The following is a 21,595-nucleotide window of genomic DNA, read 5'->3' on the forward strand; positions in this document are numbered from 1 at the left end:
ACGTGAACATAGTATCCCTCTCCATTTCTTTAGGTTTTCTTTTATTCCTTTCACCAACATTTTGTAATTTCTAGCATAGAGATCCTGTACATGTTTTGTTAGATTCACACCTGAAGTATTTCATTTTCACTGACATGTAAACAATTTTTTTTTACTGTATTTTCAGATAGTCATTGTTATTGCGTAGAAATAACAATGCATGAAAAAAACAATTGCGTGATTGATTTTTGCATGTTGATCTTGTGTTCTACACCCTTGCTGAACTCACCTTTTAGCTCTAGAAGTCTTTTTGCATATTCCTAGAGAGGTTCTACATTGATCTTTATGTCACCTGAAATAGAGGCCCTTCTATTTCTTCCTGTCCAATCTGTATGCCTTTAATTTTTTTCTTGTCTATTGCACTGAGACATCCAATATGATGCTGAATAAGAATGGCGAGAGTGGATATTTTGTATTGTTTCTGATCTTGGAGAAAAGCATTCATTTTTTCACCATTAAGTGTGATTTAGCTGAAGGGTTTTTTGTATATTTTTTTTCCTTGTTTTCCAGAATATCAAATTGAGGGTATTTCTCTTTCTTCCTAGTTTGCCAAGTTTTATCATAAATAAGCATTGAAACTCTCCATTTTAAAATACAGTTTGGGAAGACGGAAGAATATTTCAAGTTATTGGACTGATAGGCCTGTCCTAAGTTGGGAAATAGCATTATTTTTTTTCCTTATTTTTCCTCTAATCCTGGGAGGGGAAATAAAAGAGAGGGACTTTTCATGTAATTGCATTGTTTCTTCAAAGTGCATTCTTAGTCTTTTACTTATTACTAATTTTTTTTCAAAAGTCACTAAATCAAACCACTCCTCTGTCAAGTTCCTCATGCTATAGATGTATTAAAGACAGAGCTGCTCTGAGGCAACGTGCAATCTGCCAACCTGCCTCTCTGTCACCAATCCATTTCTGCTTTGCACAACCCTGGAGGAGATGCTAGGTCTTGTTCCCATCTATTCTACCGGAAGAACTGGTTCTCTTCCATGTGGAAACCATGCATTTAAAAGGAGACTGGGATATAGTGACTAGAAACCACACCACTTGCCTCAATTCCACCATCCCCCTTCCATATGCTTACAGGAGGCTACGCATTCAAGATAAATCTTTATTGAGCATCTAGTATAGGGCCTGCCACCCAGTAGACAGTTACTAAGTATTTGTTAAATTCATGATGTCTGTTTAACACATTTTCTACAACCATGGAGATCTCTAAAACTTATGTAGGACAAAATGCTTCTGCTTTGAACTCTAGCCTTTAGGTCCAATGGGATTTATGAAAAGTGCCTTAAGTTTTGCTGAAGATGAAGAATGGAAGAGAATACGAACATTGCTATCTCCAGCTTTCACCAGTGTAAAATTCAAGGAAGTAAGAAAATAAGGTGACTTATAATTAGAAACTTAAAGGATGAATCTGGAGACAGGTAGTAAGTATCATCATAGTTCCTTTCTAATGGGTAGTCCACGGAGTTTGAGTTTTCTAAAAAGGGTCTTTTCAGCTGGGCACGGTGGCTCACGCCTATAATCCCAGCACTTTGGGAGGCCGAGGTGGGTGGATCACCTGAGGTCAGAAGATTGAGACCAGCCTGGCCAACATGGTGAAACCCCGTCTCTACTAAAAATACAAAAATTAGCCAGGCGTGGTGGCGGATGCCTGTAATCCCAGCTGCTCAGGAGGCTAAGGCAGAAGAATTGCTTGAACCTGGAGGCAGAGGTTGCAGTGAGCCAAGATCACGCCATTGCACTCCAGCCTGGGCAACAAGAGCGAAACTCTGTCTCAAAAAAAAAGGAGGGCGGGGGGTGGTCTTTTCTATTTGTGTCCTAGAGGACATGGTCAATCATTACAAAATATCATTGACTGTTCCATGCTGGGCAAAGCCATGTCCTGCTGAGACTCGAGTCTGCATAGTTAACTCTGGGTGGTGTTGTGTTTTAGATGGTCCCCATCATTTCCCAGTGTGGAGATATGTTGGTGAGAAGCCTGAGGCGGGAAGCAGAGAACAGCAAACCCACCAACTTGAAAGAGTAAGTAGCACAGTCTTGAGCTTCTGAGCTGTCATGAGCCCCTCCAGCTGCCTGCAGTGGAGCTGATATTCCCACCGTTGGGTTACTCCAGTGGCCGGACAAAAGCAGGGCTGTGGTGTTGCAGCTCCAATAGGCCACCCAAGATGGTGTTGCTCACAAAAGAAAGCTAGGAAGCTGAGAGAAGAGGATCTTCTCCCCTGTGCACAGGAGCCAGGAATAACTTACCTGTTACATTGTCCCCTTGGATATTCCAAAAGAATAATACATTGTGTAGAAAGAAAAAATAAAAACCTGATTGTACTAAAGTTTTGAGCATAGACGTTATGGAGTGGTGGGAGGGGTACGTGATTGAGAGCTGTTGGCTGGCAGTGACTGGGGCAGGAAAGTTACAATGAAGAAATTGGAATAACTTCAATCCCTTCATTACTTTGCTGAGGATACCACCAAAATATGAACTGTTAAACCTTCCCACCACTTCTAATTTCTCCAATCTTAAATTTTAAAAGACTCTGTAATGGCTATAGGTAGGGCAATGCTATTATTGTTTATTGTCTGAACTGGAATATAATTTAAATTACGCTGGAACAACACGTATAAACTCAGCCTGTCCTGGGCAGACTGGGGACACATGGTCACTTGGCTATGGGATACCCCGATCAACTTTGGAGTGACCTATTATTCCTTTAATCAGTATCACTGTTAGTTCTTACTTTTACAAAAATAATCTGCCCTCAGAGCAACCTCAGATCCCAGGAGCTGGGGAAGAGTAGGTGTTTCAGGAGCCTTATCAGAGACTGTAGCGGAGACATGATGTTCATAGCAAGCCTGAACAGGGTGTGGCTGTTCTGTAAAGTGCTGAAGAGACATCAGCTCTGGGCGTAGACTCTCGGGTCTGGCAATGTCAAATTTATTGATTGGCCGAGAAAGAGTTAATGATTTTATTCTTGTCCTGCAGAAGCACAGTGTTGACGCACCTTTTACCATCCACACTCAACACAGACGACTGTAACTGTCTGATTATTGGGCCTGTGTCTCCCTATGACTGAGGTCCTTGAGCTCAGAGGTGGGTTTAACTCACCTTAGTGTCTCCATCACTCCCAGGACAGGACCAGCTGCATCACTGGTACCCAATAAATGCCTCCTGAGTATGATGGGAGATGATGCAGCAGGTTGTTGTGAATGTGTGTGGGTTTTCACCTGTCTTGCTCTGACATAGCACTTCTTGCTGTGTGTATAGCAGAAGGAAGGTAAAGAGGTGCTGGTTTTAACTTTCCATGTCTTACTCTACTCAGTTTCTTTGGGGCCTACACCATGGATGTAATCACTGGCACATTGTTTGGAGTGAACTTGGATTCCCTCAACAACCCACAAGATCCCTTTCTGAAAAATATGAAGAAGCTTTTAAAATTGGATTTTTTGGATCCCTTTTTACTCTCAATATGTACGTGGACTTTTATGTTATTTCTCTCTCTCTCTCTCATCTAATTTTTAAAAACAGCTTTATTGAAAACAAAATTCACATACCATATAATTCACCTACTTAAAATGTAGACGTCAATGGTTTTTCATACATTTAAAGATATGCACAACCATCACCGTTGTTAACTTCTGAACATTTTTGCAAACTTCTGAACATTTTTTGTAGACTCAGAAGCCACACACCATTTAACCATCATCCCCTTCCAATCTTCTTCACCTTTTTTTTTTTTTTTCAGACAGAGTCTTGCTCTGTCACCAGGCTGAAGTGCAGTGTTGCGATCTGGGCTCACTAAAACCTCCACCTCCCGGGTCCAAGTGATTCTCCTGCCTCAGCCTCCTGAGTAGCTGGGATTACAGGTGCGCATCACCACACCCGGCTAATTTTTGTATTTTTAGTAGAGACGGGGTTTTGCTATGTTGGTCAGGCTGGTCTCGAACTCCTAACCTTGTGATCTGCCCGCCTCAGCCTCCCAAAGTGCTGGGATTACAGGTGTGAGCCACCGTGTCCGGCCTTTTTTTTTTTTTTTCCAACGGAGTCTCGCTCTGTTGCCAGGCTGGAGTTCAGTGGCATGATCTTGGCTCACTGCAACCTCCGCCTTCCATGTTCAAGCGATTTTTGTGCCTCAGACTCCCAAGTAGCTGGAACTACAGGCACGTGCCACCACACCCAACTAATTTTTGTATTTTTAGTACAGACGGGGTTTCTCCATGTTGGCCAGGATGGTCTCGATCTCTTGACCTCGTGATCTGCCTGCTTCAGCCTCCCAAAGTGCTGGAATTATAAGCGTGAGCCACCGTGCCTGCCTTCCTCACCTTTTTTATGTTGCCCAGGCTGGTCTTGAACTCCTAGCCTCAAGCCATCTTTCTGCCTTGGCCTCCCAAAGTTCTGGGATTATAGGAGTGAGCAGCTGCACGCAGCCCCAAAACCCCCCTCAGCTTTAAGCAACCACTAATCTACTTTCTGTCTCTAGATTTGCCTAATGTAGGACATATCATATAAATTGAATCATATAATATGTGGTCTTTTGTGACTGGCTTCTTTCATTTAGCATTACATTTTCAAAGTTAATTCATGTTGAAACATGGATCAGTGCTTCATTGCTTTTTATGACCAAATAATATTCCATTGTATAGATATGCTGCATTTTGCTTATCCATTCATAGTTGGTGGACATTTGAGTTGTTTCTACCTTTCAACTATTGTGCATAGTGCTGCTGTGAATAATTGTTTACAAATTTATGTTTGAATACTTGATTTTTCTTCTTTTAGGTATATATTCAGCAGTGGAATTGGTGGGTTTTATAGCAGTAATTCTATGATTCACTTGTTAAGGAGTTTCTAAACTGTTTCCCACAACAGCTGCACCATTTTACCAGGAATGTATAAGCATTCTAATTTCTCTACATTCTTTCCAACACTTGGTTTTCTCATTTTTTAAAATTATAGACACCCTACTACATGTGAACTGGTCTCATCGTTATTTTGATTTACTTTTCTCTAATGGCTAATGAAATTGAGCAACATTAGCCATCTTTATATCTTATTTAGATAAATGTCTATTCAAGTCTTTTGCCCACATACAGCTGAATTCTTTTTGTTAATTTGTAAGAGTTCTTTACATATTCTACGTACAACTTCCTTCTCAGGGATATGATTTGCAAAATTGTTCTCCCATTCTATACGTGTCTTTTTACTTTCTTGATATTGTTCTTTGAACTGTATCTTCTTTGGAACTGTGTCTTTTTTTTTTTTTTTTTTTTTTTTTTTTTTTTTTTTGAGACGGGGTCTCGCTCTGTCGCCCAGGCTGGAGTGCAGTGGCCGGATCTCAGCTCACGGCAAGCTCCGCCTCCCGGGTTTACGCCATTCTGCTGCCTCAGCCTCCCGAGTAGCTGGGACTACAGGCGCCTGCCACCTCCCCGGCTAGTTTTTTGTATTTTTTTAGTAGAGATGGGGTTTCACCGGGTTAGCCAGGATGGTCTCGATCTCCTGACCTCGTGATCCGCCCGCCTCGGCCTCCCAAAGTGCTGGGATTACAGGCTTGAGCCATCGCGCCTGGCCTGAACTGTGTCTTCTTTGAACTTCTTTGAACTTTAATTTTGATGATGCACGATTTGTGTATTTTTCTTTTATTGCTTATCCTGTAGGTATCAAATCTAAGAATCTATTGCCAATTGTGAGGTCATGGAAGATTTGCCACCTTGGTTTTCTTTTAAGGGTGGTATATTTTTAGCTCTTCGGTTTAGGTCTTGGATGCATCTTGAGTTTCATTTTATATGCAGTGTGACGTAAGGGCCCAGCTTTATTCTTACACTTGGCTATCCCATTGTCCCAGCACCATCTGTTGAAAAGACGATTTTGTCCCCATTCAATGATCATGACACCTTCCTCAAAATTCAGTGGACCAGAGACGTGTGGATTTATTTTGGACTGTAAATTCTATTCTGTTGAACTATATTTCTATCTTTATGCCAGTATCACATTGTCCTGATTATTAGAGCTTTGTGGTAAGTTTTGAAATTGGGAAGTATGAGTCCTGCAACTTGATTCTTTTTCAACATTGTTCTGGCTACTCTGCATCCCTTACAATTCCAAATCAATTTTAAAATCAACTTGTCAATTTCTACACAGAATCTAGCTAGGATTCTGATAATACATTAAATCTGCAGATCCATTTGAGAAGTACTGCCATTTTGACCTTTTAAGTTTTCTAATCTGTGAACATGGGGTGGTGGTTCCTTTTATTGGGATACTCTTTCATTTATTTATTTTTTTTAAATTTTTTTATTTTTGTTTTTATTTTTTTGAGAAGGAGTGTCGCTCTGTCGCCCAGGCTGGAGTACGGTGGCGTGATCTCGGCTCACTGCAAGCTCTGCCTCCCGGGTTCACGCCATTCTCCTGCCTCAGCCTCCTGAGTAGCTGGGACTACAGGTGCCCACCACCACGGCTGGCTAATTTTTTGTATTTTTAGTAGAGACGGGGTTTCACCACGTTAGCCAGGATGGTCTCGATCTCCTGACCTCATGATCCACCCGCCTCGGCCTCCCAAAGTGCTGGAATTACAGGTGTGAGCCACCACGCCCGGCCTCTTTCATTTATTTCAACAGTGTTTTGTATTTTTCAGAGTCTAGGTTTTGTACTTTTGTTAATGTTATTCCTAATAAGTGTATCACTAATATTTTGAGGCTATGGTAAATACAATTTTTAAATTCCACTTTTGGATTGTATATTGTAATGTACAGAAATACAGTTTATTTCTGTATACTGACCTTATATCTTCAAATATTTCTGAACACATTTATTAGTTTTAATAGGTAAATAGAAGTGCTGAGAGAAGTATCCTTATCTCATTCATGATCTTAGGGGGAAAGGTATTAACTATGGTTAGCTATGGGTTTCATAGATGCCCTTTATCAGGTGGAAGAATTCTCTTCTATTTTTAGTTGTTAAGTGTTTTTATCACAAAAAGCTTTCAGATTTTTGTCAAATGCTTTTACCGTACATACTGAGACGACTGTGTGTTTTCATTGAATTGACATGGTATATTACACAATCTTGTTTCCCTGGGGTAAACCCCTCTTGGTTATGGTATATAATTATTTTTATATGTTGCTAGATTGATCCAGTTTGCTAGTATTTTGTTAAGGATTTGTGCATTTATATTTACAAGATCAGTTAGTCTGTAGTTTCTTTATCCTGTGATATATTTGTCCAGTTTTAATATGATGGTAATACTGGCCTTATAGAATGAATTTGGAAATGTTTCCTCATTTTCTAGTTTTTGAAAGTGTTTGTAGAATGGGTATTAATTCTCTTTTAAATATTAGGTAGAATTCATTATTGGAACTATCTGGCCTGGCCTTTTCTTTGTGGGTAGTTTTGATTACTGATTCAATCCCTTTACATGTTATAGATCTATTGTCTGTTTCTTTCCAACTCAGTTTCTGTAGTGTGTGTCTTTCAAAGAATTTGTCCATTTTACCTGTTACCTAATTTATACAATTGTTCTAATACTATAATTGTTAAGAGAATGTCTTTATGCTACTTTTTATTTTTCTTAAATGTCAGTAATAATTATTTCCCCTCTTTTATTTCTGAGACTAGTAAACTGAGTCAACTCTTTTTATTTCTTCATCAGTGTAGCTAAAGATTTGCCAATTCTGATGATATTTTCTTTTTTGTGGTAACATTTGAGCTTTTTTTTGAGATGGAGTTTTGCTCTTGTTGCTCAGGCTGGAGTGCAATGGCACAATCTTGGCTCACTTCAACCTCCACCTCCTGGGGTCAAGCGATTCTTCTGCCTCAGCCTCCCGAGTAACTGGGACTACAGGCATGCACTACTATGCCCGGCTACTTTTTGTATTTTTAGTAAAGACAGGGTTTTTACCGTTGGTCAAGCTGGTCTCAAATTCCTGACCTCAGGTGATCCAACTGCCTCGGCCTCCCAAAGTGCTGGGATTATAGGCATGAGCCACCGCGCCTGGCCTTGAGCTTTATTTTTGAAGCTAATTTTTTATTCTTAACCTTTGTGGATACATAGTTGGTGTATATATTTATGGGGTACATGAGATGATTTCGATACAGACATGAAATGTGAAATAAGAGCATTATGAAGAATGGGGAATCCATCCCCTCAAGCATTTATCCATTGAATTGCAAACATTCCAATTGCACTCTAAGTGATTTTAAAATGTACAGTTATTATTGACTATAGTCACTCTGTTGTGCTATAGAATCATAGGTCTTATTCATTCATTTCTTAACTATTTTTTGTAGCCTTTTATTATCCTTACCTCCCCCGCCCCCCCTACCCTTCCCAGACTCTGGTCACCATCCTTCTACTTTCTATGTCCATGAGTTTTGAGTTTTGATTTTTTTTTTTTTTTTTGAGACAGAGTCTCAAAAAAGTTGCATGATCTAGGCTCACTGCAACCTCTGCCTCCCAGATTTAAGCAATTCTCCTGCCTCACCCTCCTGAGTAGCTGGGATTATGGATGTCCACCACCCCGCCCAGCTAATTTTTACATTTTTAGTAGGGACGGAGTTTCGCCATGTCGGCCAGGCTGGTCTAACTCCTCACCTCAGGTGATCCGCCTGCCTCGGCCTCCCGAAGTGCTAGGATTACAGGCTTGAGTCACCGTGCCTGGCTGATGATATTTTCATGGAACCAATTTTTGGTTTCATTGCTTTTCTTTATTGCTTTTAAATCTCTATTTCATTAGGTTACACTTCAGTTTTTATTAATTTCCCCCTTTCTGCTGACTTTAGTTTTAGTTTACTCTTCATTTTTCAGTGTGTTATGGTATACATTTAGGTTATTGATTTGAGATTATCTGACATTCACAGCTATAAATTTCCCTCTGAACATTGCTTTGGCTACATCCCATACGCTTTGGCATATCATGGCTTCATTTTTCTTCATCTCAAAACAATTTCTAATTGTCCTTTTGCTTTCTACTTCAGCTCATTGGTTACTTAAAAGTATATTGTTTAACTTCCACATATGTGTGAGTTTTCCAATTCTCTTTTCTCTCTCTCTCTTTTTTTTTTTTTTTTCTCTTTTTTTGAGAGAGACAGTTTCATTCTGTCACTCAGGCTGGAGTACACTGGTACAATCTCAACTCACTGCAACTTCTGCCTGCCCGGTTCAAGCGATTCTCATGCCTGAGTCCCGAGTACCTGGGACTACAGGCACATGCCACCACACTCGGCTAATTTTTGTATCATTAGTAGAGATGGGGTTTCACCATGTTGGTCAGGCTGATCTCAAACTCCTGACCTCAAGCAATCTGCCTGCCTCAGCCTCCCAAAGGGCAATTCTCTTTCTCTTATTGATTTCTAGTTTCATTCCATGGTAGTTGAAGGACATTTGCCATATTGTTTCTATCCTGACTACTATTTCATGGAAAAACATAATTAACTAAAGCAGCAGGCTATGATCTGGGCTATCCAAAGAGACTCTAGTCCAGTAGATAAAGGCTAAGAAGTCAGGGAATTTAATTCTGTTCCTTTGGTCACTCTGAAGATGCAGAAGGGACCACTGATCTCACTGCTATAGTAGAGGCCCCCATGTGTGGATCTGCTCTTGCTCAGCCATTGGCCTGGAAGAGGGGCAAAGGTCATACAGGAAATGGATCCTGGTGGAGAACTCTGAAGTCTATAGGTAGAGAAAATTGTAATTGCTGAAGGTAAATTTCACATTTTTCACGATGATTTATTTTTTCTTTTTCTTTTTAATTTTCCTATAGCACTCTTTCCATTTCTTACCCCAGTTTTTGAAGTCCTAAATATCGGTTTGTTTCCAAAAGATGTTACCCGTTTTTTAAAAAATTCCATTGAAAGGATGAAAGAAAGTCGCCTCAAAGATAAATAAAAGGTAAAATCTGGTGGTGGTGACATGAGAATGTTCACTTTTTTATTATGTTTTTGGGCTGTTTACGTATGATCTGTGCACTTATCTGTGTTTTTTAAAGGCAGATAGAGAACTTTAGAGCAAGAGGGTTTTTACATTTTGCTGGGAATAAAGAAGGTGAAGCTTGGGGAAGAAAGAGAATGAGTGAAACAGCATTTGGAATTTAATAATAGGCAAGACTTTAGTATATTATGGCATAAATAATGTAGAGATAGAAGCTTTACCACTTCTCTTCCTTTCAGTAAATTGTCAATAAATTTGACTGTATAAAATTGTCAATAAATTTGACTTATAAAATTGCCAATAAATCTGACTGGATAAAAATGACTGCATAAAATTATTTTATGGGTATTACAATTTCCTCAGTTCTTAGATTAGTAAGGAATCATTTCAAGTCCAAGCCTGCTATTTTTACACTTTCTTCAGCAGAAGTCCCTACCAGGCTACCTGCTGAAGTAAGTGTATGTTAAATTTCAGTCCTGTCATAGCCTGGACTGGGCAGGAGTCTTCTCTGGGCATTGTGGGTGCAAGCTGACTGACCCAGCTTTGCCTTCATGAACCCTGGAGACCAGCCCGATGATGATGCCTCAAAGTCAGGAATGCAGGACTGGGTCCCCTAGGTGACAGTGAACGTTGTATAGAGTTCTAGGAGTGGGGAGTATTTGAAGATGCATTCAAAACAGCTCCCCTGGGATTATCCTGATATTAATCTATTTGTCCATTGGTTAAGAATAAAGCCAGGAGAACAAATAGGATTGAAATTCAGGACTTCTTCCTGTTCAAGAAATTATGACTAGAGAATGAGCTGACATCTCTTTGGCCAGGAAGCTGTGTCCAAAGGCCAGAGAAGCTGGGGATCAGGGAGAGCAAAGACAAAAAAGCAGAGAGACATGACAAATGGATTTCTCTCAAGGAAACATCCTGCTCTCCAAGGTTTTAGATGCGTGATTTTATTCTAAACATTGGTGACTCAGGCAAAACCCATTACACTTCTGAACTTAAAGGCAGCATAGTCTCAGGAGGGGTGCTTAGGACTGGACTCCTGATTCACTTCTGACGTCACAAGTGACTTTCTGTCATTAAATTTCTCTTTTTGCTTCTAGCACCGAGTAGATTTCTTTCAACAGATGATTGACTCCCAGAATTCCAAAGAAACAAAGTCCCATAAAGGTAAGCAAGGACTGTATCCGGGGGCTATTGATGGGGACAGTTGGAGAGAAGGCCCTGTTCTGAAAATGTGCAGAAAGTTTTCCAGGAAAATGAGAATTTCTTCAACATTCCAGAAAGGCACACATTTGGATGTTATAAACAATAGCTGGAGGCACTTTCTAGAAGCACACAGGCATAGCCACATCCCAGGCTTGAAGGGCAACCCTGAACAAGTGTGGCATGCCTGGAGGTCGGTCCGTGATCTGTGGATCACCCGCATCAGATCAAATGCCAGTTCTCAGCCTCCTCCAGATCCACTTACTCAGAACCTCTGCTTGGAAACATACATCTAACATCCAATCGGGAGACACACTGTCCAAATAAGGGTGATTTTAACTGGAAACACTTGGTGAAAGTGTGTTTACCAGGTTAATCTACTGACGGGTTTTATTTTTCCCCTATGTAATGAAAAGTAACTGTGGGAAAACCTCTAAGACTGTGTAGTGCCCTTTTCCTCTTCAATTTTTCGCCTACTAGTTTCAGCACCCATGGATGGTTTTGACTGAAACCATCATTACTATGATGGTTGCAAAATAATGACCATGATCGATTTCAAGCCACCAAGGTTTGACAACCATATGACATAATTGTGAATATTAACAATTAATTCTAAAGAGCAAGAAATGGAGGCGGGGCACGGTGGCTCACATCTGTAATCTCAGCACTTTGGGAGGCCAAGGCAGGTGCACCTGAGGTCAGGAGTTCGAGACCAGCCTGGCCAACAAGGCGAAACTCTGTCTCTACTAAAAATACAAAAACTAGCCGGGTGTGGTGGCGCACACCTGTAATCCCAGCTACTTGGGAGGCTGAGGTGGGAGAATCGCTTGAACCAGGGAGGCAGAGGTTGCAGTGAGCCGAGATCCCACCATTGCACTCCAGCCTGGGCAACAGAGTGAGACTCTGTTTCAAAAATAATACTAAATAAATAAAATAAGTTAAAATAAAGAGCAGGAAATGGTTAACTCAAACACACCGTTGTAAATATGTCTTCATCTACTTGTCTATCTATGTGTCATGTATCATCTGTCCATCTGTCCCAATACAACTTTGTGTGAAAAGGGAAACAGTCTATCGTTTCATTGCTCGATACAGACATCACTAGATACATGTGGCTATCGAGTACTGAACATGTAGCTGCTGCCACTGAAGAACAATTTTTAAACATATCTAATTTTAATTAATTAAATTTAAGTAGCCACCTGAGGCTAGTGCCTATCCTACTGAGTAGCAGATCTACACTTTAAGATTATGATTTCATTTCAATTCCGTGTCCTGGGGTTCATGCTAACTGAATAAGATAATTGGAAAGTTGAATTTACCCACAACATCATCACAAAAATTATCACCAGTAAATCACAACTCTGTAGACCTTTCTCACACTCATCTTGTATTGTTTTCAGTTATGAAATACATGGTTGGAGTGGGCACCATATTTATTTTAGTACCCTAGGTCTCTAAAGGTCTTAATCCAGTCCTGATCAAACAGACCAATGGCTGACTGTGCTAAGCTTTTCTCGAAAGAAATATCAAGAGGGAGGCCAACCTCTAGTCATAAACGCTGTTCAGTGAACATGAAGTGGAGCAGAGAGAATCGGGCCAGGATGGAATAGGCACTATGAATTCCAGTCACGGGACCCTACTGTTTTTATATTTCATGTTGGCCAATGCCCATCTATAAATGCATTCTTCCTGTTGTGTTATTATTATTATTATTATTTGAGATGGAGTCTCACTTTGTGGCCCAGGCTGGAGTGAAGTGGCCTGATCTTGGCTCACTGCAACCTCTGCCTCCCGGGTTCAAGCAATTCTCCTGCCTCAGCCTCCCGGGTAGCTGGGACTACAGGTGCCCACCACCACACCCAGTTGTGGATTTTTTTGTATTTTTAGTAGAGTTGGGGTTTCACCATGTTGGCCAGGTCTCAAACTCCTGACCTCAAATGATCCTCCTGTCTCAGCCTCCCAAAGTGCTGGGATTAAAGGCTTGCACCACTGTGCCAAGCCTCCTGCTGTTTTATTAAAACCATTCACTGGACTACAGTCAATCACCTCACTTCTAGATTTTTGTCTTTGTAGCTTTGGTATATCCAGAGATCATCCATTTTGAAGACTTGTGCCCTAGAAACTCTATTACTTGATGTCACTCAAAGGTGTAATCCATGCTTCCCAAGCCATGCTGGGCACAAAAATTACCACACCTCATGAAAGTTCAGATTTTGATTCTGCAGTTTGAGGGTAGGGTTTGAGATTTTGCATTTCTAATAAGCTGCCAGATGCTGCTGGTGCTGCTGGTCCACGGACCACACATTGAGTGGCAAGAGGTGATCTGTAGCCCAATCTTCTTCCCTTGGGTTCCCTCCAACATGCTTAGATAAAAGATCCTTTATATTTCCCTAAAATCAAACCTTAGCATTGCAAACTCTCTCATTGTTTGTTAAGCTATATTGTAGCTAGAGTAATTTAAACTGGGGAGAATGTTACTCCATGTTTACTTACAGGTAAAGTACTTTTATGATTATCCAAGGGATATCCCCATAACACTGAGTATGTTAGACAGAAATGCTCTCTCTGAAAGTTACCCAGCTGTGCAACTGGTGGGGATGATATCATGAGGAGTGGATGGCCCACAATCGCGTAGACCCTGGAAAAAAACTGGATTAAAATGATTTTGCCTTGTTCTAGCTCTGTAGGATACACATCAGAGTGAAACCACCCCCAGTGTGACTGAATTGCTTTTCTATTTTTGCCCCTAGGGATTTGGGAGCTTCACTGGGATTTCACTGCATCTAAACTGTGATGATCTACATTGGCTGCTTTTCCTAAAATGTCTTTCCTCTCCTTTCAGCTCTGTCTGACCTGGAGCTTGTGGCCCAGTCAATTATCATTATTTTTGCTGCCTATGACACAACTAGCACCACTCTCCCCTTCATTATGTATGAACTGGCCACTCACCCTGATGTCCAGCAGAAACTGCAGGAGGAGATTGACGCAGTTTTGCCCAATAAGGTGAGTGGACGATCCCTGGAGAAGGAGGGAAGAAGTGAAGCCTCAGCAAAATCCCTCCTCACCATCTGCCAGGAGAATTTTTTCAAAAAGTGTAAGCATCAGTTCTTTCATATACTCTATGCATAAAGGCTCTAAGAGGAAAAACAAAGGGAGAAACATAAGTAGTGGATGCTTCTTGCAGAAGATCTTTGTAAAACAGTGCTGATCCTGCTGCATCCATTATCTGTTACCAACATAACACCAAGTAAAAAATATCCAGAAACCTCAATGGCATCTAAAAACAACCATTCATTGCTCATAAGTCTGGATAGTGAGTTCTGCTGATATTGGCCGGACTCATTCTGTTCTGGCTGTTGGTCTGATGGAGCCTGGCACTGGGTGCGCTGGGCAGGCTGACTCAGCTCTGCCTCACACCTCTCTCATGCTCCAGTCAAGTAGCTAATGGTGAAGAAGCCAAGCTAGGAACCAGGGTGCCTGACACCTGGGCCAAACACTTACCCTCTACAATATTACCTTCCAAATATAACACCAAATGCTAGTCACGTATTACCCACACTGTTTTCAGAATTCTGCCAGAATTGGAATTCTTTGTGGTGTAATGAGACCTGGCCTTGGGGCTGGCCCTGGTTTGGCAGTGAGGTGAACACAAAGGAATGTTCATCTAAGCTCACGGTCCAGGCCTAAAGGAACAAGTGGGAGACTGTTCGAGAAAGAGAGGATGGGGCTGCATGGAGTGTTCCTATCCTGTTTATAACTCTCAATAGCACTGAAATTGTGTGCCCTCTCCAGTTATAAAGTTCTTTTGTCAGCCGGGCATGGTGGTTCACGCCTGTAATCCCAGCACTTTGGGAGGCCAAGGCGGGCAGGTCACAAGGTCAGGAGATCAAGACCATCCTGGATAACACAGTGAAACCCCGTCTCTACTAAAAAAGACAAAAAAATTAGCCGGGTGTGGTGGCGGGCGCCTGTAGTCCCAGCTACTAGGGAGGCTGAGGCAGGAGAATGGTGTGAACCCAGGAGGCGGAGCTTGCAGTGAGCCGAGATCGCACTACTGCACTCCAGCTTGAGCAACAGAGCAAGACTCCGTCTCCAAAAAAAAAAGTTCTTTTGTCATATTTGGGTTACAAAGGAACTAGTTTATTCCCAAACTATTTATAAAGTTTTTAAATAACACAGCGTTACTCTCCACATTTTTTTTTTTTTTTTTTGGGATGGAGTCTTGCTTCGTCACCCAGGGTGTAGAGCAGTACGGTGATCTCGGCTCACTGCAACCTTCGCCTCCAGGGTTCAAGTGATTCTCGTGCCTCAGCCACCCAAATAACTGGGATTACAGGCGTGTGCTACTATGCCCAGCTAATTTTTATATTTTTAATAGACACAGGGTTTCGCCATGTTGGCCACGCTGGTCTCAAACTCTTGACCTCAAGTGATCCACCCACCTCGGCCTCCCAAAGTGTTGGAATTACAGGCATGAGTCACTATGCCCAGTCTAAACAGGACTTTTCAATTTTAAATGGTTGTATGAAATAGAGGATTTGCTTTTTTACATTTTCTCTTTCCTTGGTATAGATGCATAGCCTCTCTTTGGAAAGGTGACACTGGCTTAGGCATATTTTAGTTGATTCAAATGGCCATCGTCTAATAGTCATGCTTGTTCACCCAAGAAAGAAAACACATGAAATGGTAACATCAAGGATTTCAGTCTCTGTGTAGGGGATTGTGCCAAATTCATAACTCCTCCACACATCTCAATGGGCCATTGAGCACATTGCTGCGTATGGACAGTTATTAAAATAGTTTATAAATGCAACAATCTTTTACCAGTACGAGTTATTCTCTGGAGCTCCTAACACTTCAATAGTACTGCATGGACTAAGTTGAAAGTTAATTCCAAATCTCAATTTATCCAAATCTGTTTCTCTCTTCCCAGGCACCTGTCACTTACGATGCCCTGGTACAGATGGAGTACCTTGACATAGTGGTGAATGAAACGCTCAGATTATTCCCAGTTGTTAGTAGAGTTACAAGAGTCTGCAAAAAAGATATTGAAATCAATGGGGTGTTCATTCCCAAAGGGTTAGCAGTGATGGTTCCAATCTACGCTCTTCACCATGACCCAAAGTACTGGACAGAGCCTGAGAAGTTCTGCCCTGAAAGGTACAAGGCCCCTGGGAAGGGAGCCCTCCCTCAACTAGCCTGGTGGAAGTATATTCTGCCTCTCTCAATGCACATAGCAATCATTTGAATATGTGCTTTTTTATTTTGGAAGTTTTTTATTACAAAATGATAACTGTCAAACTTTACAAACCATAGATTAGGAAACACCTTATAACAACCCTCATTAACTATGTAATGCATGTCTTATAGGCATTTTTCTATGCATACAGACATTGTTAAAAACTAGTACACTATCACATTTTATTTGAGTTTGAACTGCTGCTTACTTCATTTCAAAGTAAACCATAACCTATCTACTATCTTATGTTACTACATATTTATGTATGCATAAGCTGTAATTCATTTCACCATGACGTTATTTTGAGTATATAAGCTTGTTATTCATTTCAGTGTTTCTTTGCCGTGCCCTTTAGCACTCTGAATTTAGCACCATGTTTAGGACATGTTTCCACATTCCTTTTTTTTTCAACATTGCTTGCGGTTTTCCGTAATGTAATTGTAAAAGTGCAAGCTGAGGTCCTGAGACATCCTCATCCCTGATGGTTTAAACCACTTCATTGACGACAGAGGGAAGCAGAGATTCTCCTGGTCCTGTCTGTGTCTGCAGTCCTGTGCCAGCTCCCTTATACTCTCAGTTGTTGGTGACTCTTCCAAAGCAAAGTCACCTGCTTTCTAGACTTCTCAAGAAGTTCCTCCTTGGAAGTGTTGGGCATGATCTTCTGGGAATTCAGAGCCAAGGTCAGGCTTTGGGCACAGTTTGCACTCTGGAAATAGTTGATATTTTCCCATTTTGGAAAGGAAAATTTGGAATGAACTTTGTAGGGCACTGGTTGGTGAGGCCTGGGATCTAGACTTTTATTGGCCCCTAACTATAAACTTCCCAATGGCGGGGACCTTGTCTTGTTAGGCATGCTGTCCCTACTGCTGGCACAGACTCTGTACATAATACTTGTTGAAAGAGCAAATCTGAATTGACCAAGTTCTCTGTTTTCTGGAGTAGAGGACTTCTGTGTTTCCTCCATCTCGGCACTTCCGCCTCCTGTGGCTGCACCAACACAAAATCAGAGACCGCTCACTGCACTTCTCTTTGCATCATTCAGTCACCAAACAGATAGTAAGTGGGTACCGTGTGTCAGGAACTGGACCAGGCAGTGAGAAATCCATATACTAAAAAAAAGTCTGTTGTGAAGAATGTTTGACATACACATAACTATCATCTATAGACACCAAGCTATAGAATAGTATTAATGCATCCCCATGTGTTCATAACCTGTCTCAACAGTCAATACTGCACGTCAGCTGCCCTGTCCACACACCATCACAATCCTCTCTGTGACTACAATGCTATCTTGAAGCAATAACCTGTAACTATTTCAGAATTTTCTCTAAAATATAAGTACTCTTTTAAAAACACATAACCACAAGGGCATTATCACTTTCCTCCATCAAAATTTTTTCTCAATATGATCAAATATTGAGGAATCAAATTTGAATAAACATGGGTTTAACCTTCAAAAAATGTATAGCCAGCCAGATGCGGTGGCTAACGCCTGTAATACCAGCACTTTGGGAGGCTGAGGTGGGGCTCGCCTCCCAAAAGCCACCATGCCCGGCCTAACGTGTAGTTTTAATAGTTTTTATGTTTCATTAACTTGTTTTTATCTACTTCTGTGAAACTAGGTTCAGTAAGAAGAACAAGGACAGCATAGATCCTTACAGATACATACCTTTTGGAGCTGGACCCCGAAACTGCATTGGCATGAGGTTTGCTCTCACAAACATAAAACTAGCTGTCATTAAAGCACTGCAGAACTTCTCCTTCGAACCTTGTGAAGAAACTCAGGTCAGTAAACTTTCTTATAAATAATGTTTATTGGGAGTTTTTTAAACTGAAAAGTCTATGTATTTTTTTAAATTATTGTTCATCTTTCAATAATTTGCTCTGTGGGACAAAGAATCTAATTGGAGCTATCTATAATCCTTAAAGATGAATCTCTTCTGGAGTTCAAAATCTGTGACTTTATAAAGACAGAACTATAAAGATCATCTAATATCAATATAGATTAGCATGGTATAATTAAGTTCAGTCTCTGTGAACTTGGGCAAATTTTAAATTCAGTTTCATGTCAACTGTAAAGATAAGGAAGTGTTTTGCACAATCATGAAGTGCAATGATTACTTTGTCAGGACTTTTGAATGGTGCTTTCCTCCACTAGAACTTGCAGAAGCCTTCTCATGACAGTGTTTCTCAACCACTAACTATACATTGGAATCACTGGGGAGCTTCAAAAATTCATGTTGCCTGGATCATCTCACAAATTCTAAACTAATTTGTCCAGAGTTGTGGCTTTAAAAGCTCTCCCATTGGTTCTCACGTGAAGCCAATGTTGAGAATCACTAATTTAAGGCATTTCTGCCAGATAGAAAAGATGCTCATAGTCCAAGGCCATCCTGACCATTTGGCCTTATCTTCCAGGAGTGCTGCTTCCCTGCTTCATACAAGCTGTACATCTTTTCACCCCAATAATAGCTCTATAAATGTTCTTCTTTTCCTTCTCATTTTGTTCTTATCCTACAAGTCCTACATCAATTCCCCAAGCCACTCTAAGAAACCTTCCCCATCGAGTACAGGGCCAATTATTCTTCTGCTTTGTTACAGTTTATTGCAGGCTGGTATCACCTAATTTTATACTTTTCATTACACCAATCAGTTTTATCCTGTAAGTCTTTTCTCTATTCTAAGAATTTCTCCTCTCTGCCCCATTTACGTTGTTTTGTTTTAATTCTTTCATAAAAGTCCAATAGCATCTTGCAGGGGACATTATCCGTTGCAGGCATTCTATACATGTTTAAGGAGTGATTTGCAGTTGATTTGGAGTCCTTGGATACAAGTTTTAAGCTATTTAATTTTTAAATTTAACATGTGACATTTGTATATTTGAGTGTGTGTGTCGATCTACAGGAAAAACATATTCATGCCATTTGAAATGTAAAAATAATGAGTCATATTAATAGAAAGATATGGAATCCTTTCTCTGAAAAACTTAATGAATACTTGTCATTGATTTATATCAAGCAAGGCCCTATAAGTCTTATTTCTAAGACTTGTGCATTTACTATGCAACTCCTATTCTAAAGTAGGCTTTGTGCATGGGAAAGAAGAAGAATAGATAGTGTTTCAATCTTATTTGTGGCTTTAGGGAAGCTGTGTATCCATTCTCTAAGTGTGTACAGACAGAGGCTCAGCTCTGAATAAAAGCAGGTCTCTGCACACGTGGGATGGGGTGATACTCCCTGGCAAGTTCCCAAGCATCTACTAGCTGGCACTTTTCAATTTCCATGACAATTTCCCTGCCCTTCACTTAACTGAGATCAGAACATTTCTCTGCTGGCTGCTCCCCTGACACTGAAGAAGTGACTTGGTGAGAATGAGGGCTCAAAGTATTAGTCAAAACACTATAGGCCTTGAGAAGCTTCCCATTTGCATTTCCTTTGGAAATCAAGAGAAGATGTAAAAAACAAAAGCATAATGCTTCTTGAAGGTCTCTTCCCATCATTACACTGGATGGGTTCGGTTGGAAGAAGTTAATGAATTCTTTATAAGTTGAAGACTGTCCATTTAATTGAAATATATAACACCTACTGAGGATTATCTTGCAAGTTTCATCATACACAAAATTAACTTTAAATGACTTTTCTAAAATAGTTTAACATAATGCCTAATAATCTGGATTTGATTTTTTAAAATATCTCTTTGCTTAAAATTTAAATAAAAAGGAACAGAAGCCAGCATGAACAATCTCAAGCCTGGCACAGAATAGATACTCAATAAACATTTTGTTAAATGATGAATGGTAAATGCTTTCACTATCCAGTCTTCACAGAGCTCACTGAACAAGTACAAAGAAACCAACATGTATGGTGCTGAAAGTAGTTTTTAAAAATCATTGCAAAGCATTACCCTTGATGTCATCTTTTTTACTTTGCTTCTATCTTTTCTTCATTTGCTTCATTGTTTCCCAATATTCTTGTTTAACTTTTGCAGATCCCACTGAAATTAAACAATCTACCAATTCTTCAACCAGAAAAACCTATTGTTTTAAAAGTGCACTTAAGAGATGGGATTACAAGTGGACCCTGACTTTCCCTAAGGACTTCTACTTTGTTCAAGAAAGCTGTATCCCAGAACACCAGACACTTCAAATTGCTTTGTGAATAAAACTCAGAAATGAAGATGAGCTTAACCTAATGTATTGGGTGAATAATTAGAAATGATCTACATTCATTGAGCTCTCATTGTCTGTGTAGAGTATTACACATTGCATACTATGAAGGAGGTGACAAATCAGTGCCAAATAAGTACAGTCACCTTCTCTAGTTCTCATAAGACTATCTCCTTGCCACCTCCAGTTAGTACCCTCAGGTCCTCCTGAGCTCTGATCAGAGAATAAACTTTTCTCTACAATTTTACCAACAATTTTTAATGAAAAGGAAAATTATAGTTGTGATTATTGTAGTGGCATTTATATTACATGTTCTATTTGTGATATTCTATAGTAAGTATTATACTGAGAAAGTCAATAAACACCTCTTTACAAAACTGTTATCTGATGTCTTCCTGCATATTAAAGATGAATCTACAGAATTAGATCAATGAGATCAACAACTAAATATTTTTGGTCATTACAATTGCTGGTTCTATGGGGCCTTTTACAGAACTCTAAAGGATTGATTGATTATTAATTGATTATTAATTGATTATTAATCTAGGTGTGAGTTAAACCACTGTGACTTTGCCTATTGTTTAGAAAACATATTTGTAGTTTCATTTGCCTCTTTTGAAGCACACAATTTGGTAACATTCAACTTAGGAACATATTTTTACATTATTAGTTTTGACTAAATGTTATGTATCATCTCAACTGATAGTACTGGAAGGCAGGGAACATATTTTCCTACACTTGTTCTATTTCATCTTTTACTCTCAAATGTTTTAACATAATGAACACTGAATAAGATGTGGTTTATTAGTCAGTTGATTGGGCAGCAAAGCTAAAGGCATTCATCAGTTTCAGCCGGTATCAGAGGCTGCACAGAATTCTTCGTTTTCCTTTTCTGCTTCATCCCAAAGAAATAGGGCTATATATTCCCAAATTTTCAAAATAATGTTGATATTTTGACCTCCTCCCATGGCTCATGAATGCTCTCAATGGCATCTAGAGTAGTAAATCCTTTCCAGAAGGCTTTCAATTG

General features: G+C 40.1%; 1 protein-coding gene across 4 annotated transcripts in view; it reads left to right on the plus strand.

Annotated features, from left to right (window-relative positions):
• CYP3A43 (cytochrome P450 family 3 subfamily A member 43) overlaps window positions 1–20,942 on the plus strand; it is a 45,546-nt gene extending 24,604 nt beyond the window's left edge. The window contains exons 6-12 of one of the 4 annotated variants that reach the window (XR_012432229.1): window positions 1,294–1,407; window positions 1,975–2,063; window positions 3,356–3,504; window positions 14,004–14,255; window positions 16,095–16,321; window positions 18,023–18,185; window positions 20,388–20,942. Coding sequence is in view for 2 of the 4 variants with exons in the window: in XM_065541695.2 (XP_065397767.1) it covers window positions 1,294–1,407; window positions 1,975–2,063; window positions 3,356–3,504; window positions 14,004–14,164; window positions 16,095–16,321; window positions 18,023–18,185; window positions 20,388–20,483 (999 nt within the window). In the remaining 2 variants the exon portion in view is untranslated. Of the gene's footprint in view, window positions 1–1,293; window positions 1,408–1,974; window positions 2,064–3,355; window positions 3,505–9,788; window positions 9,917–11,055; window positions 11,123–14,003; window positions 14,256–16,094; window positions 16,322–18,022; window positions 18,186–20,387 lie in introns of those variants that run through there. The other 3 variants (XM_065541695.2, XR_012432230.1, XM_074034505.1) reach the window with 3 other exon arrangements.
• The last annotated feature ends 653 nt before the right edge of the window (window positions 20,943–21,595 follow it).

The sequence above is a fragment of the Macaca fascicularis genome, chromosome 3, assembly GCF_037993035.2.
Source record: "Macaca fascicularis isolate 582-1 chromosome 3, T2T-MFA8v1.1".
NCBI lineage: Eukaryota > Metazoa > Chordata > Mammalia > Primates > Cercopithecidae > Macaca > Macaca fascicularis.